The following is an 18,004-nucleotide window of genomic DNA, read 5'->3' as shown; positions in this document are numbered from 1 at the left end:
AAGATCATGATACATTAACAAGACTTGCTCATGATTTCATTACAGTAGTTACTAAATTAATTCATGCATGAAGTCATCATGAAAGAACATGAAGTCATGTTCGTGGGGAAGGTGGACACTATCGGATGTAATATTTTATCCTCCCAAAATAATATGGTTTTAAATACATCTGGGTGTCTGCCTTCAGAGAAAACACTGGACAGTTTTGTCCTGGTTAATGCTGAGATGCTTGATAAAGTTTTCTCCTCAGTGAGGCCCACCACATGTCTTTTAGACCCGGTCCCAACGCCGTTTTTTAAAACATTTTATGGATCTTTTAGAGATGAGCTTTTAACCATCATGAATTGCTCTCTTCAGACGGGGGATCTTCCCTGCTGCGTTTAAAGGGGCGGTGGTGAGGCCCCTGCTGAAGAAGAGCAATTTGGATTTTAATGACCTGAACAATTTCAGGCCGGTATCCAACTTACCATTTTAAGCAAAATTTTAGAAAAACGTGTTTTTAATCAACTTTGTGATTTTATTACTGCACAAAATGTCCTTGAAAAATTTCAATCTGGCTTTAGGGTAAACCACAGCACCGAGACCGCCCTTTTAAAGATTTTAAATGATTTTAGATTAAATTATGATTCTAAAAAGTTGACAGTGTTGGTTCTTCTGGATCTGAGCGCTGCCTTTGATACAGTCGACCACACTATCCTTTTAACTCGTTTAAAACACATCGGCCTCTCTGGTGCTGTACACAAATGGTTTACTTCCTACCTCACAGACAGGACGTTCATGGTAAGTGTGGATACCTGCTCCTCTAAAGTCCCTAAAATCACATGTGGTGTGCCCCAGGGTTCGATTTTAGGCCCAGTGCTTTTTAACTTGTATATGCTCCCTCTTGGTGATGTCATCAGGAGACACGGAGTCAACTTTCACAGTTATGCTGATGATACACAGTTATACATCTCCGTGTCTCCTGATGACACCAGGCCAATAAATGCACTTTTTAACTGCATTTTAGACTGCATTTTCAAATCCTAGATGGCAGAAAACTTTCTCCAGCTTAACCAGGACAAAACTGAAGTTTTTGTCATCGGTCCTGAGGCCCAGAGAGAGAAACTTTTACCCAAACTGCAGTCATTGTCTTTTAATCCTTCCTCACTGTCTCAATGGTCTTGGTCCTTCTTATCTTTTAGAACTGCTTTTACCTTATGAACCTTCACGGCCCCTTCGCTCCTCCGGCAGGGGTCTCCTAGTTATTCCTAAAGTCAACAAAAAGACTCATGGTGAGGCGTCTTTCCAATATTACTGCCCTCGCCTCTGGAACGACCTGCCGGAGGAGCGAAGGGCTGCAGAGAACGTTCATGTTTTTAAGAGCAGGCTCGAGACCCACCTTTTTAGTTTAGCTTTAGCTGATTTCTATTTACTTATTCATTCAGTTATTTTTATTATTATTTATGTTTATAATTATCTTATTATACTAGTTTTTAGCTAGTTTTATATATATGTTTTTATTATTCTAATGTTCTTATTTGCATATTGCATTTTTGCATTTTTAGAATTTCCAGTGTTTCCTCTGATGGAGCCCTCTGCCCCGGGAGCGGTGGTTGGCTGTGTGGGCACTGTCCTCTGGGTGCCCGGATGGAGGTGTGGTGTTTCTGCTGCACCTCCGCTGGGTGTCCGGTGGTGGTGCCCTGTGGCTGTGGCTGATGTGCCGCTCCCGGTGCAGACGGCTCCTCTGATGGCATTTCCTTACCTGGTTCATCTGTACCCAGACTCAGCACTACGTCCATTATCTCATCGTGTGTGTGTGTGTGTGTGTGTGTGTGTGTGTGCGTGTGCGTGCGTGCGTGCGTGCGTGCGTGCGTGCGTGTGTGCGTGTGTGTGTGTGTGTGTGTGTGTGTGTGTGTGTGTGTGCCTGCGTGTGTGTGGCTATGGGGAAGGGGGGTGGGGTGAGCAGTGTTGTTGTCTGTTTTTAATCTCTAAAGCACTTTGTGTTACAACCTTGTATGAAAAGCGCTTTATAAATAAAGTTTTGATTGATTGATTGATTGATTGATTGATTGATTGATTGATTGATTGATTGATTGATTGATTGATCATGTTAACTCATGATTAGTCATGATATCATCATGCATAAATACATCATGAAATCATGTATTATTTCATGCACAATTTCATGTTATTCATGCATGACTTCATGTAACCTTATTGTAAAGTGTTACCGCATGTTCTCTTCCATTTACATGAATAAATCAATTTAGATAAAATATACGTTTTCAAAATCAGTGATGGAAAGTAGCAAAGTAAAAAATACAAATCATAGGCACTTTTACTTTACTTATGTACATTTTATGAATACTTTTACTTCACTAAATTTTAGAGCCTGTATCTGTACTTTCTACTCCACTACATTTTAAATTGGGCTCAAAGTAAAAGTATATTATTTTGAGAGTGACCTCTCTACAATGAACTGGTTTAGTCCCTGTTTAGACTTGATTTAGTGGTTTACTCCTGTTTAGACTTGGTTTAGACCTTGTCCGGGTTTAGACCTGGTTTATTTCCTGTTTGTGACCTGAGTTAGTTGTTTATTCGTTTAGACTTGGTTAAACTCTTAAATACTTTGACCTTTTACTTATAAAGTACATTTTACAGAGCATACTTTTATAGTTTTACTTAAAGGCCCTATAGCTCTTTTTTTTTCAAACAATGAAAGAGGAAAGCACCAAATTGAAATGTTAGTTGTATCCAAACTCAGTTTGGATCTGTTAGTTTTCCTAACAGATTTGCTGCATCCCCATTCTTCACATGGATGAGTTTATCGGCACATTTCACAACTTGCAGGGTCACTTTCAGAAAAATGCTGGAAAACTGTTTTATAATTAGATGCACAGTGTTTTTTCCCACAAAGGTATGAGTTTAAAGTATAGGGGGACAAACAAATGTCATTCCATAAATAGAAAAAAAAATCATGTACAGCTCCTTTAAGTAAAAATGTTATCAGATACTTTTACTTAAGTAAGAATATTGAGTACTTCTGCTGTTCAAAATACACCAGACTCCCAATACTGCAACTTCTCCTGTGTCTTTGGGCAAATATCTTCACCATCCTCTATGTGATTTGTGTATGTTTGCGAAAGTGCATGAATGAAACAGGACACTACATACATAACTTACATAACTTTTTTCTTCATTTCTGACCTGGCCAAAAATAAATACATCCAGTTTTGATTTGACTTTTCTCGCATTGTCAAAGAACATCATCACAACTATAGAGAAATAAAACTTTAATCTTTACAGAAAATATCAAAACAGAGCAAACTAGATCATTACAGTGAATCATAAATACAAAATACAACATCTTATAATGTTTAATGCAATGTTATTAAAAATGATTCAGTCACAGTACAATATTATGAAGGATAATTGTCATTTACATACATATTCACAATCTCATTTACAGTTGGATTGACTGGTAGTCTTTTGATCATTTGTGCCCAGATAGTCATTTTTTTTGGTTCATATATTCAAATTGCTGTACCTTCACAGAACATGGTACACAGGCTTGGTCCCGGGGCTGTCCGGGGTGCAGGGCTGCGAGTCGGTACTGACGGGGGAGTAGCTGGGTACGTCCCGTAGAGATGTGGGGCCACAGCTGGCCTCCACTGAAGAGAGGCGGTCGACAATACTGGACAAACACTGCAGACTCGAGGCGCCGGCAGATTTCTCATTCAAATGATCTAAACACAAAATCATGATGATAAAGAGGAAATACATTTTGTTCTAAATAGTAGCCACAGACTCAGACCTACCGCTTTTGGAATATGAATAGCTGTTGTTGTAGTGTGTATTCAGCTGATGCCACCCCGGACTTGTGCTTTGAGCCTGGAAAGAACAGCAAAAGACGAACTAGAAAATGTATTTTGTATACTGTGAAATACAACAACAGTATTTGACCTACACTGTATATTGAGAATAATTTACTGAAGAAACACTTGTGCCCTTCCTGTTATTTTGGACAGGCCAATAAATCATGAATACCACAGTTATGCGCGTTCTTGTTTCGCATTCACCTTTACAGCCTTAGTGGCGGTGGGTGCTCTCCTCCGCTGCCCGGCTCGGAGCATGGATAATCGATTGTATCAGTGGAAGCAACACCAGTTTGTGCAAGATGACACTTTCTCTGAGTTAATCTGCAGAAAATCCTGGCAGCGGCGCAGAACATGCCGTCAAGATGGAATGCACAAAAAACCCGTTTGCTCTGCCAGACTTCACAGAGGTGGATTTACTGTGCTGTGTGAGAGCTATAAAGAGTCCTGTGGGAGAACCACTGCAGCTACAAACAAAATCATGTCTTGGTGTTAAAGTAGAAAATAATCTTACACTTTTCCCCATGTTTCTGCAATGAAAATGTAAACTAAAAAGGGTGTGGTTGTTAGCTCTGTTACAGGTCCCAGGGATAACCTCAGGGAGAAGGGGTTTCCCATCACTCTGAGTATCATGTCCAACTCACTGATGTTCAGGACTCACCGTTCTCTCTGAGCAGCTGGACAGCGGGCTGCTGGGCTCAGAGCTGCTCTCTGCTGGGAGGCTGTAGTAGTTCTCCACCTGTTCCCTCAGTAGCTCCTGAAGGCTCTCAATATACTGGATGGCATTGCGGAGGATTTCCACTTTGGGCAGGCGCTGGCTGGGGTTGGCAGAGGTACAACGGCGCAAAGCCTCGAAAGCATGGTTGACCTTCTTCAGTCGCCTGCGCTCACGCATTGTGGCTGCCTTTCTGCGGTCCACAAAGCTGGACTTGCGTTTGCAAGCCTTGCAGGCCCACTGCAGACAGTGTCCCGGCTGGTGGGGAGCACCAGGGACTCTTATGTGCTCATCCTCCTCAGAACCAGCGAGCTCAGCTCCAGGACCGAAGTCCATACTGTCCGGTGAAGAGGCACATGCCCTGTCGTAGTACACCTGGGAATGGGCAAACACATCCATGGACTATGTTAAACGCTCTGAAGTGAAGCAAAACACTGGTGCACCAGAGAGACCTCAGAGATGTGAGGGTCCCCGGCCCCTGGCCCTCTTATATGCCCTGGGACAGAGCCCAGGGCCCACATTGGCCAGATCTGATTACCATAGCCCTCTGCCCCAGCAGAAGGCAGGCCCCTCCCTGAACCCCCCTCACCCCTCTCACCCTTCAACCCCAGTACCCTGCAGAGTTTCCCACATCTGCACTTATGGTGTTTTCCCACTTGTCACCGCTCATGCCTCTTGTACAAGGCCAATGATCAACACACAAAATGTGTTTTTTTTTCTTAAGGGTTGCGTAGTTGCTGCGGAAAAAAGTGAGGACATTAATGATATTTTTATCAGACAATGTAAAGATCATCTACCCCCTTTTGAAAGCCCATTTGTGATATGGTGCAGCAAAGGCATACCAGCTGCAGAGAAAGGTGTAATGTTCCTAGCCCCAACGATTCACATAGAGGGGTAAATTCCCTCTAAACACCTCACTCTTGTCACTGAAGGTGTTTGTTAAAGCTCAATTCAACACTAATTACGCTATTGACACCACTGTGTAATTCTCTGCACCGTCTTCCTGCTCTGGCCAAATTTTGACCATTAAATGTTAGTGACTCAAGTCAGAAGTTCAGATCTGCTCAAACAACTGGCCATTATGGCTGAGTGCCAAAGATGAGGGTGTATTTATTCTCATGTAGAAACAGAGCAATTGATTTTTATCTCAGAAACTGACAGCCTACACCAGTACATCACACTTACATCTCATTTGCCAAATGTCAGGAGTCTGTAACACCATGATATATCCGGTCACAAGGCTTTGCTTAATGTGTCTCTGCCATACTTTCCCTGAAATCTGTTTGGGTAGCAATGCTATCGTTGATACTTGGCACTTTTTCACAATGCAAATATTTGATGAATCCCATTTCAGGTTGTAAATAATCACTAACACCTTAGCAAAAAACACATTGATGTGTAAACACAACATTTACACTTCTGACGTGGCTGGCCTGTGCAGCATATGGCAAGGCCGTGCACAGTTTGCGGTGATTTTCTGCACATGGATCAGTGCGCCCTCAGGGGAACATAGGGCTCTGCTTGTGTTGTTCTCAAGGGTCACAGATAAAGTTAAGTGAAGGGCACGGGGTGATCTTTTATGTCCATCTCCCTCACGTCTCAGAGCCCTATTTCTTCTGAATGGTCTCTAAGGTTTGATTTATTTATATGCTGCTCGTTTGGTGCGACAACAGCCGTTGACAGAAATTCAATTTATCATTGCATTCTTACAAAACAGATAATACTTTTTTGAAACTCAATATCTCATTAAGCCCTGTTAAAATGCTTAAACCATAAAAACAAATGTAGCCTACATGGTTTACCTTTGTTTTTCATAAAGAAAATCCATGAAAGGCAACATTTCTTGGGTCATGAAACATTGGACCTGGATGACTCATAATAACTTACGCTGTAAAATAATTTGAAACAATGCCACAATAGGTTGATATAAAGGACTCAAATGCACCAGGCAGTGTAATTAAAAAACATTTGTGTTCAATAGTTAAACACAGTGGAAATCAAACACTTCTATCTCAGTGAGGGAGCATAAGTCCATTAAAATCACATTAGTGGAGTGGATATCAGGTTTCTGACTGGATCCTTCAGAAAAGGTGATATTTTGTCCAAACTTGTCTAAAAAAAACCCAGAGAAAAAAAACAGGAAAAAAAAACAGTATCAGTTGGACTTTGAGGATTTGCCTACAGAGTGTCCCGAAATATATTCTTAACTGCATCGATTATGCTTTAATTTAAGAAATGACTTTTTGTGTTAAAGGTGTTTAGGCACTGACCTCGCACATGGACGAAGTTCATAGGTCAGCCCCAGAGTCCAGCCATCGAGATCTGAGGGTGTCCATCATCTTACGAACTCCCTCTCTAGACCATAAGCGTTGTGTTACTCATTTTAATAACTCAGAAGTACTTTGCATTACGATAAGCTAGAAGCCAATAGCTTAGTATCTTTGTTCACTGACTGGGCTTTGTGTCCAGTCCAGACTTTCAGCATGTTATGGGACAAACAGTCAGTTTCTGCAGAGGGATTAGAGCTGCCATTTGGATTATTTTAGGGAGACTTCATGAGTTTTAAATAAGCATGAATGCAGAGAAACCAGTGTGTGGCACTCAAAGTCACTGGTGATCAATAATGTTTGAGGTGCACATTTTATTCTCGATTTCATTCCAAAACAAACGCTTGTCTAAAAGCATTTTACAGCACTGATATGTTGGTCAGATACAAATATTCAAACATATTTATGATTATGTTTTACAATATACTTTGAAAAGAAATGTTTGCATTTGAATAAAAAATATACAGTATATAAAACAAGTAAAGTCCGGCCCATTCAATACAACAATATATAAAATTTAAATTTAGAAATAATTAAAATCTTAGTTTTCTGAGTTGCTTTCTCTGAGACTCTTCTCATTGTCGATACTGTCCACTATAGAGGAGAGACATAGGAGGCTGCAGCTTGCTGTGGCATCCTCAGATTCTGGAAGAAAAAAAAATACAATATACATAAACAATGCCCTCAATTCGTGCTGTTATTGATATGTCCAGTCATCTTATTTACCCCCTCGGTGGCACATCGCTGCTGTAGTGGAATGGTTGGAAGTGGGCCAGCGCTCAGTGTGCTTCCAATTCAATCCAGCCTACAAAAACAACGTGTTCAATTATAGCCTGTGTAGAATCAATAGGCCAAGGAACACATTTTAACTTAAAGTAATGGGCCACCGTTTTATAATGTTCTTACCTGAGCTTAGACAACTTGATGTGTACCTGTCTGGTCTTTGTGCGTGCGCTCAGTCATGCAAAAAACAAACAAAGATGTTGTTAGCATTTAGCCTCTCCTTCTCTCCTCTATGGGGCCAAACGGGGGTGAAGTTAGAAGCGACCAAGCTCTTCCACGTTTCCCTTATTAAAATACGTTACGTGAGTAGTTACATGATCCAAGTACAGTTACACAACATTAAACATGTGGATTTTCTAAGTGGATAAAAACTATGTTGTACGGCGTAATAACACCTTAGAAGCACTTCAACGTCTGCACAGTAAAAAAAAAAAAAATCAATATGTCTAATTTTGTGTAACTGTACTTGGATCGTGTAACTACTCATGTAACCGTATTTAAATAGGGAAAACATAGAAGAGCTTGGTCGCTTCTAACTTCACCCCCATGTGGATCCATAGAAGAGAGGAGGAGAGGCTAAAGGCTAACAACAAGTAAGGTGTTTTTGCGCAACTGAGCGCACGCGTTAAGACCAGACAGGTACGCATCAACTCGTCTAAGCTCAGGTAAGAACATATCTCAGTATGGAAAAACGGTGGCCTGTTCCTTTAAGAGGATTTAGCCTGGGCCTTGGACAAACTTAGTGAAAACAGAGTAAAATAGTTTTGCAAAAAAGGATTTAGTCACGTCACAGCAAAGGCAACAGCGCGTGCTTACACGTTGCTCCTGGTATGTTTCAGGCCCACTGTGCTTTGTTTCCTGCCCGTCTATCGAGTGCAGTATCTCCTGTAGTCTCTCTATGTAGCTGATGGCGCTGCGTAAAATCTCCACTTTGGGCAGCCGTTGGTTGGGGTTGGCCACAGTCTTCCTCTTGAGCGCTTCAAAGGCCTCGTTGATCTTCTTGAGTCTCCTCCTCTCGCGGAGCGTGGCGGCCTTGCGTCTGTCCGTGGGCGCAGATTTTCTCTTGCAGATTTTACAGGCCCACATGAGGCACTGGCCCTTGCAGTGCGTCTTGAGTCCGGGAGGTGCCTGGACGTGTTCCTCTCCGCTGCTGTCGCCCCCGGTTTCAGACTGAACATGATCCTGGCCCGCGGACAGAGGGCTGTCACTGCCGTGGTACGGAGGGGATACGTCCACCATGTCCATGTTCTGTAGCGTGTCATGATCTCCATCTTCCAGGTAACGCAGGTCACTAAATAAAAAGGTATTGGTCTCAAAAAGGTCCATCATATTGTGGCACCCCTCGTCTCTGTTTTGACACTGACTATGGCATTTAAACAGTGCACAGCGCAGACGTGCCAGGCTTAAATATAGAATGTGAAACTCTATCCGACACATTGGCTGTCACCGCATCAAGCATAGTCCCATTGCACTGTCCCCTCTGACTTTGTGTAGGGGAATACTTTAAATACCCAGCAAGTGTTCTCAACTACACATTGGTGAGATATTTGGGAATTTAAAAGAAATCTAAAACTATGGAGGCCTATGTTCTGAGATTAAATAGTGTATATAAGTCCACGTGCATTTCTCAACATTGGAATGTGAGGATTCCTATTGCTGTGGCTTTGTGTTATGAAACAAGTAAGACAAAAAAATATTATAATATATAGAAATTATAATAATAATTATTTATTTGCGCACAAACTAAATGTTTTTGGCGTAAGGCTTTATTTTTTTTAACCTCTTACCCCCCAGAGCACATTTTCTTCTCTTTGCCCGAATCTGAAATCTTCTTGAACAAAGCATCAAAACAGCGACAAAAACGAGGATGATACATCAAAAGAGCGCCACAAACATGCCAAACAAAAAAAATCGACAAAAACGTGCTGAAAATGTTTTTTAAAAAGCGTTAAAAAAAACATTAAAAATGGGACACAAAAACGAAACGACAACGCCACGATCTACGTGCATGTAGGCCTATCGACACTACCCTGCAGACCTGTCTGTTTCCATCACACACACACCTGCATTTGTTGTAGGTGGCGCCTCACAGCGGAGCACGCTGTACAGATCGTCATTAAAAGTTTTGCTAGCCGCGATGAGAACAAATGTGGACAAATGCTGCCTTCTGGCGGGAGTTATGGAATCGTTCAGAGGTGCCAAGCTGTATTAAAACAGAAAGAAACCGCTAAATAGAGTTCGGGAATGTGATGTCATTTCGCTAAGCATTATGGGATTAGCAGCAATTGTAAACTAATGGAGATTTTAAAAGTTAAAACACTGGAGTTACTGTTCACATTAAAACACTTGGACACCACAGTGTGTTAGATGGATTTACCAGCAGTAACAGCAGCTAACAGATTTTTTCCACAGCTATTTTCTCCACTTTTTATACTGTTTTAAGCTAATGTAAGTCAATGGAAATGTATGCTAACAGCTGCAAAGATGGCAGATCTCCATGGTAACTGTGGAATTTCCCGAACTCTATACAACTATGAAGATAAGCTACATGCAAATGTTATGCTAACAACAGCTAAAGCTGAGCTAACAGGGGCTAAATACTGAAATCAGCAAAATCCCCTTATAGCACAGCTGCATGATGTTGTGAAATATTAAATCCATATGACCTGCGTGTCAATAGTGAGGACTGTTCACTCTCTCGATCAGAGGCCAGCAGTCTGTTCAGACACGGGTTAGCGCTTTGGCCACTGCCAGAGGTTGGTCCCAAAACCTATAGCTGGTCAGACTGGTTTGGCACTGGCACTTTGTTGTAAAAAAAGCTTGACATATTAGAGGACCTTTTTTTCACCCACGGAATGGCTTTAAAAAACGCCCAATTCCGTGGTTTAACCGCGAACCTGGCAACCCTGCCTTGAGTTTCTGTGACTTTTACTTCACCACTCTTCGCCCAAACGCTGTACTGTTACACCTGTGGAGGACAGAGAACGTTCCATTAAAGGTCCTATATCATGCAAAATCGACTTTTTGGAGCTTTTAGCCATGTTGTTATGCTATTTCCTTATCAAAAACACCCCCAGAGTGGTTTGTGGCTTCATTCACGCAGCTCTCAGTAATCCTCCTGAATCCTGCTCTCTGAGCAGCTGCTCCTCCCTCTCCTGGTGAACGACTGAGTGTTCAGTTGTGTCATAACAGCGGAACGGAAGTGCTCAACGTCTGTAATGTAATGTCTTAATTCTATGCTTACGGACGGATTTTAATTTGTAAAACAGCTTTTAAATTTTTTCTGTTGTAAGAGAGAAACAAAGAGAGAGAAAAAAGTGAAGAAAAAATAAAAAATAAAAAGGATGTGCCCGAGGTGCTTCCAGGTCAGCTGAGGCCAAAACAAACACATCCCCTGAGCGTCTGAACAGATCAGTCATGTTTGCGCTGCAGCTGAAGATGGAGCTCGTTGCAACTTATTCTGGACATCTGTTCTTTATTCTTACCTAACGATAATGTCACGGACGGAGAAAAAGAAGCGCGTTTGGCTACGAGGACTTTATTCAACCTTTTTCAAGAAGAGGCCACTCTTTCCGAAGCTGTTTTTTTTCTTCGGGATTTAGCGACTATCACCAAAATGGTGTTTTTCTGTGACTGTCACTGATGGATGTTTGGTGAACCTTCGCCAGAACCAAAGTGGATTAACTTTTATAACCAACGCAAGTCCCATAATGTAAACAGCGATGGACCAGAGCGGTGAGTCAATCCAAGCGCGGGTTAGCTTGTGTGTTAGCATATTAGCTTGTGTGTTAGTCATTTATGAAGCTGTGTGGCAGATGACAACTCCGTATAACTGCATCGTGAAGTAACTTCACTTATTGTTGTTTATTTATATTACGGTACAGTATGTGCGGAGAGAGGGGGCGGAGTTAACTGAATTGAAGCGTTTTGTCTTCCGGGTTTGAAAAATACCTCCAGAAAACACTTATATTTATCACAAAAATGAGTGCTCCATAATGGTAGAGGTACAAAATATCATATATACATGCCTATACTTAACTTTGGAATGGCTAAAATAGCATGATATAGACCCTTTAATGTACAATGTTATCATGAAAAACACAGTAATACAACCAGTATTTTACACAACGATGGTGTTTGGTGAGGACAAAAAATGTTTTGACAAAGGCTAACATGTTTTATGTTATTTCCACAAAACATTTAAAATACAGCAAGTTTAAACTACTTCTCGTACTTATTTCGGGTAGGCCTACATATTGATACTGGTAAACAACCGCAAGATACTGATGGATGGGTTGGATGAATTCTTGCTCTAAATGAGCGATGCCTTGATCTATACAGTATATGTCGAGCTTATAGCCTTGTGTATTCAGCACATTTTGAAGATAAATGAGAGGCCTCCCTGTTGTGCATTGAGTGTGCATTCTCTCCATCCCACTACTGTGCATCCTGAGGAACACCATAAATTCCCGTCAGTGTCAGAGGGTTGCCGCTTCGGCTGTCAAGGAGAATCATGGGATATCCTGGGCAGAAACTCAACCTGGATGATCCGGCCTCTCGGGGAACAACTACACATTGGCATAAATCAGAGTGGAATCTAGCCCTGTAGTCAAAAGCAGTGCAAAGTTCATGATTCATTAAAAGGCACATTTTTATCGGGACTTTATTAAGCCTTTGTCAGTGCAGTCAACAAAAACTATCAGTACGCCTGCATGCAGGAAATCCAAGATGGATCTCAATAAATTTGCATGTGTAAGTATTTCAGAACTGCATTCCTGCACCATTTGATATACTTAATTAATGGTAATTGTAATATTGTCCTGATTGAAACAGCTCACTGATCAAGATTAAATATCCAACTCACTTTACTCAGTTTAACAAGTTTTATTAGTAACAAATAAACTAATAAAATACATAAACTTTTTCCAAAACCTCCAAAATTAGAAATGTTGCACCGTATGATCATTAATATTTTCTATAATATTGAGAAAATTATTTGACATTGGAATTTGCAGAGTGAATATTCAATTCAAATAAGATTTTATGATTATGTCATGATGTATTTTGATTCATATAATAGCATGACTTTGAGCATCAATTGCAATTTGTTTCACTTTTTTGTGGAGGGACACTAGTTAGGACGAGTGCTGACAAGAGGGTCACAAACAGCCCTGACAATGAACATGAACCAAAGGCCTCTGCCCCCCTCTTGTCCACCTTTTGCTCCACTTTAATAGGACGTCCTGCCTCAGACGGGGTGCACACTCAATGCCATGTTTTAGAGGAAACTCCGAGCACCATGACGGACACACTGCATCTATCTCCACACCTGGAATATGACTTAGCCAGTGTAAGGTTAAGTATCCTGGGCATGAGCCTGATGACAGTGCCTCACCTCGGGTCACAGATGGGGTCACCGGGCTGTTGAGTCAGGGTGAATGAGGCCCACTGGAAAAATGAACTAATACATATCGGTATGGATGAAAATAGACATTAAAATTGAACATACGCTAGAGAAGCAAATAACATGTGGAGTTGATATGTCGTTCGTAAGAAAAGCCATTATTGATCTCACAATGGAGAAATACACTGAAAGAACAGGATAGTGTGCAAACAATAGCACATGGAGGTATGTTATGTACACGTAATAACTGGGGGGCAAGTATTAAGTATTTAGGACATTAGATGTATGATTTATGTAAAAAGATTAAAAGAATGACCTCATACGATGCTTTGTTATATTCTCGTCACCTAAACCATCGCACTATTGGGCGCATGAAGTGTGCCTGTCCCTCCTGTCTCCATGAACTACAGGCAACCTTCGAGACGCTTCTAAAGTGTTCTTCTTGCACTGTCGCGTCCCTCACAGCTAATCATCTGTGCCCGTGTCTCGCTCGCTAGCTAGCTTCATGCCGGTTCCCGAACAAAGGAGGGTGTCTCTTGGGCTAAAGCTAGCAGACGGCTCCTCTCACTCGTGCCCTAAGCGGCGGGTTACACGGGGAGGCTTGGGTTTCAAAGGCTGTGAGGGACTGCTAGCTCTGATGGCATCTGCCTGCTTTCTGCCGGCCCATGTAGGGATTCATTTCAAAGACCGAGCAGCTGAAGTGTGTCAATTAGCAAGAGAAAAGAGCTCGCTAACTTGCGCTAACTTTGCCCGACCTCAGTGTTTTGCCGTGTGAGGCCACGTCAAATACACCAAATGCACCAGCCCGCTTTGTGCGCCGTGCCTGCAAATGGATGTTTAGAATAATAAGTTGGATGAGAAGCAATAACTCGAGCAGGTTTTTGCAGCTGTTCACCCGCCAATATAGCTGTCCTTTCAACAGGTTTCCACTATATGCCACAAACACAGACAATGGCCATTTTTGCAGCTTATCACTTGACAGGCAAGGGTGATTTAGGTGGTTGTGATCTGGTGGCACCTCCTGATTGATTCTGTCTTCATTCAAGAAAGTGATAGACTGAAACATTTTTACCTCGGGTTGTTTACACTGTGTCCTATAGGGTGTTCAGACGGACCAGACCTCTGGATGCAGGACTTAAAGGGGGCACTGGCCTTGACCCTCATGGAGACCTCTCGTCTGGCCGGCGAGGTGAGACACTGATCCCGTTGACCTACTCGCAGTTTTGATCTATATTTTTTTTACATTGTTTTTTTTTTGGTCTGTTTTGACGGGGGTGGGAGTTTGCAAATGTGTCGGGATAAAGTCACGTAATCGACTGGTAAAAATGGCCGAATCTGAGATCGTTTCGGTTTGTTACACGCCTTTGATGTGGCACCCTGTAAACGATATGGTGGGACAGTTATCATTAACATCACGCAGCCTTTGGGAGTCAGGGATGTTGCGTGCGATAACGCCGACTCTGTCCCCAGCCAAGTGTGAATGTCGTCATGGCAACCGCGCATGACAGCGATCCCACAATATTAGTTTTTCCTGCAAGGGTCTGAAACCAAGAACAAAGCGTGTTTAGTTACAATGAAAAGTCTCCAAAAACAATGGTGCTTTTAATCTGTTGTGGCAGAGATAATGTGACTCAAGGAGAAACTAATAGGATAATGATGGATGTCTGCGTTGAAGAGTGAGACGTGGGCCTCTGCTGAGCGGTAAAATTGCTGATATGGGGTTATCATTGTAAAAACATCGACAGAAAGGACACTAGATGCAGATATGGCCAGGATCACCATAAAGCCACAGTGGGTAAATCACACGGCCATGTCAGGCTCAAACTCTGCTTCATGTCTTTGTCACACAAAACCTGGACATCACTTCATCCTAAAGCTGGAACGAAACAACACACAGAATTCAAACTGTTTTAATATAATAAGATTGAATGAACCGCCTGAATGACTGAGTCTACATTTCCTTTTACTAGTTTGTGTCAAGTATTTTTCATTTTCAAGCTTCAATAACATTTGGGTGCATAGGGTGAATAAATTAAGCAAACCCCTGACTAGCCTAATAGTGCAGCCAATTCACAGACCTCAAGAAGATGTGTTGGATTCTCATGTTTTTTTTTTTAATTCTGTCTGCAAGCTTATAAAGGTTGTGTAAATGTTGTGAAAACAGGTCATGCATACCTTTAAAGTACTACATACAAATATTGCATCTTTATTTAAACAAGGTCTTTATAATATATGAGTTCATCATTTATTTATGATAGCTTATCACCAGTCTGGCAGAAATCTGTGGCCCTTGATGTGGCGCTTGTGGCTTTACCATAGGTCCCGGGCCGGCCCTAAGGTTAAGAATGGGGACAACTCATTTGCAACACACGGCAGGCGCCACTGTGCATACGCCTGGTGGATTATTCTTGTGATGTTGCTGATCAGAACGACTTTGCTGCAGCATTTAGATTCCCCTGATGTTGAAGCAACAATAAATACTTTTGCTGTTTAAATTCAGTTAAAAAATGTAATTGAAAGTACAAATACAGACTCCAAAGTGTATTTGTAAAGAGTAGACATATTCATCATTGTAAAAATTTACTTGAAGTGCATTTGACACATTAGACAACATTTTTGCTAAAACATAGTTAACACAATTATTTTGATGATTTTGCTAAACATTTTACCCAGCTTCCTTTAGTTTGATGATTTTTGTGATGTTTATAGTTTCACTTCCTTATTGGACACTAACAGGAAGTGACATAGATAGAGGACAACCATTTTAAACTGTTGCCGTGCAATCATGTAATGTTAATGTCAAATTAGTCAAAATGCTCTGGAACTGTGCCTTTATCTATGTCACTTCCTGTCAGCAGCTTAAAAATTCTAAATTACTGCCCAACATTTCCTCATAAAATTGCTGCTTCACTGAAATAAAAATTATCATTAGTGTGTATTGGTGGCTCCGGTCCGGTAGCAGTCAAGTTGCAAGTGTGGTTTTCTGGCCAGAGACACCAGGGAGAGATGAAAGATCCTCCAATCATCCCATTAACAGTTGTATTACCCACAGAGGGACTACAAAAAGGATTTATTAAGGTAAACAAGTTACTTAGTATTGCTTTAAGTAAAGGAAAAGTACCTAAATCGAGCATCTTTTACCTTTTACTTAGTTACTTTCCGCTACTGTATAAGCATTCGAACTTCAGTGCATTTTGACAAAGCCATGGTGCATTGCCCATTTGTTGACATTTATTTATTGGAGATATTTATCAACCAGCACCAGTAAATCATGTCAGAGGATCGATTTATCGCTAAATAGGCAGAGGACAGGCTCCATTTACTGTAAATGTGTGTGGCCTTTAAAATGTAAGAAAATCCCAGATTCTCATTTGTGACACATCCATGAAATATTCCCAACAGGTTCCTCTCCACACCCAAATGTCACGGACAAATTACTGTCCAAACACTCAAATAATTGTGGTGCACTCAGTCATTGCAATGTATTATTTGCCTTTTTATTGTTTAGTATGACCTTTTACAACAACATTTCAAGATGTAGAAATAATCACACAGTGACAACCACCAAACAAAAGACAGACACTCTGTCTGGAGAAATGGCTTTCACTGGCTGAAGGTCATCGCCACCTGTTTGATACAATAAAAATTCTTGTGTTACTGCAGCCTTAGTTATTGGGTGTTTAGTTTCAGTATGTTTTAGTGGTGCAGGTGCATGCAGGTTGATGACTGTGAATAGCTTTGGGGTTTATGTATTTTTCATAGCCAGGGAGGCATGTTTTGTTGGGAAAAGGTTAATTGGAAGTAATGAGTTGCAATATGCTGCTGCTGCAAAAAGAAAAGTCCTACCATGAGAAAAAATGGTCAAGACAGACATAGACGTGAATCAAAAATCTACACACACACACACACACACACACACACGCACACGCACACCCACACACACACACACACACAAAACTCCATGGAGACAGTAAGGACAGACAGTACTATCAGCAAAATTGTCATCAATGATAAATGACTAAAACTTATAATAAAGCTTACAGTATAATAAAGTACCCCATGGCATTGAACTTGAAATTTATGATTTTTGAAGTAAATATTGATTCTTTTTGGGCAACTTCAAGTGAATCGAGCAGATCTGCTGAGAAGTCCTCCCAGTGAACGGTCACTCCTAATGACTTAATCCAAGTTCAGTTTCACAGGCTTTAGCTGATATGTGTTTATGTCTAATCCGTGCTGTGAGATGGGAGCAGAGCTGACCTCACTGTTTGGTTTTAGGGGGTCCCTTGGGGGCCCATGGAGGTTCTGGGATGGTTCTTACTGTGGGACGGCCCATGCAGACGGAGTCTTGGTGGAATGCCCGCCTCAGCTCCTGTTACCAGCGAGTTAGTCACGGCAGCACAGATTTATGTGTGGAACAGTACTGAGGATTTGGGTTGCACAATACAAAAAGAGTTGCAATAGTTTGGTCCTTTGTTGGTTCTGCTCTGTTGGTAATAGACTTGATAGATGTGAAAATAAGATACACAATGTTCAAGACACATTGAATTAATTGAAGGCATAAGTGTTGAAGAATTAATTTTACACAATTTTGAACGTAACTAGATTTTTTTCCTTATTTTTTTAGTCATTATTGCGTGAATTCGGAGCTCTGAGTTAGACCTAAACAAGTAAATGTACAAGTTTATGCTTTTTTCCTCCTGTATTCTGTATCTTGAATGTTCTGATAGCTAGAAATGTATTTATCATTGAGCAATTGATAAATCACTGAAAAGTCATAAATGGGAGTGTCTTCAGCATTTCTTAAGTTAGAAATGGTCAACAGTTTTACAAAACCCACTTACGTGAACAAAGACCACCTAACAGGACGCACATTTGGGCACGAGTCTGCTCCATGTGTCACTTATATATCACAGCTTCA

General features: G+C 41.3%; 2 protein-coding genes across 2 annotated transcripts; both read right to left on the bottom strand.

Moving 5' to 3' along the window:
* Positions 1-3,528: 3,528 nt before the first annotated feature.
* myf5 (myogenic factor 5) lies at positions 3,529-4,968 on the bottom strand (the record flags this gene model as incomplete). The annotated part of the gene is made up of 3 exons (XM_079551628.1): positions 3,529-3,725; positions 3,798-3,870; positions 4,516-4,968. 3 exons carry the CDS (start codon positions 4,966-4,968, stop codon positions 3,529-3,531), a joined length of 723 nt encoding a protein of 240 aa, XP_079407754.1.
* A 2,469-nt stretch (positions 4,969-7,437) lies between these two features.
* Positions 7,438-9,008, bottom strand: myf6 (myogenic factor 6; the record flags this gene model as incomplete). Its single annotated transcript, XM_079551436.1, has 3 exons — positions 7,438-7,541; positions 7,623-7,701; positions 8,496-9,008. 3 exons carry the CDS (start codon positions 9,006-9,008, stop codon positions 7,438-7,440), a joined length of 696 nt encoding a protein of 231 aa, XP_079407562.1.
* Between the last annotated feature and the right edge of the window lie 8,996 nt (positions 9,009-18,004).

This window comes from Gobius niger, assembly GCF_951799975.1.
Source record: "Gobius niger genome assembly, chromosome: 2".
NCBI lineage: Eukaryota > Metazoa > Chordata > Actinopteri > Gobiiformes > Gobiidae > Gobius > Gobius niger.
This window is presented reverse-complemented; position numbering and strand designations above follow the sequence as displayed.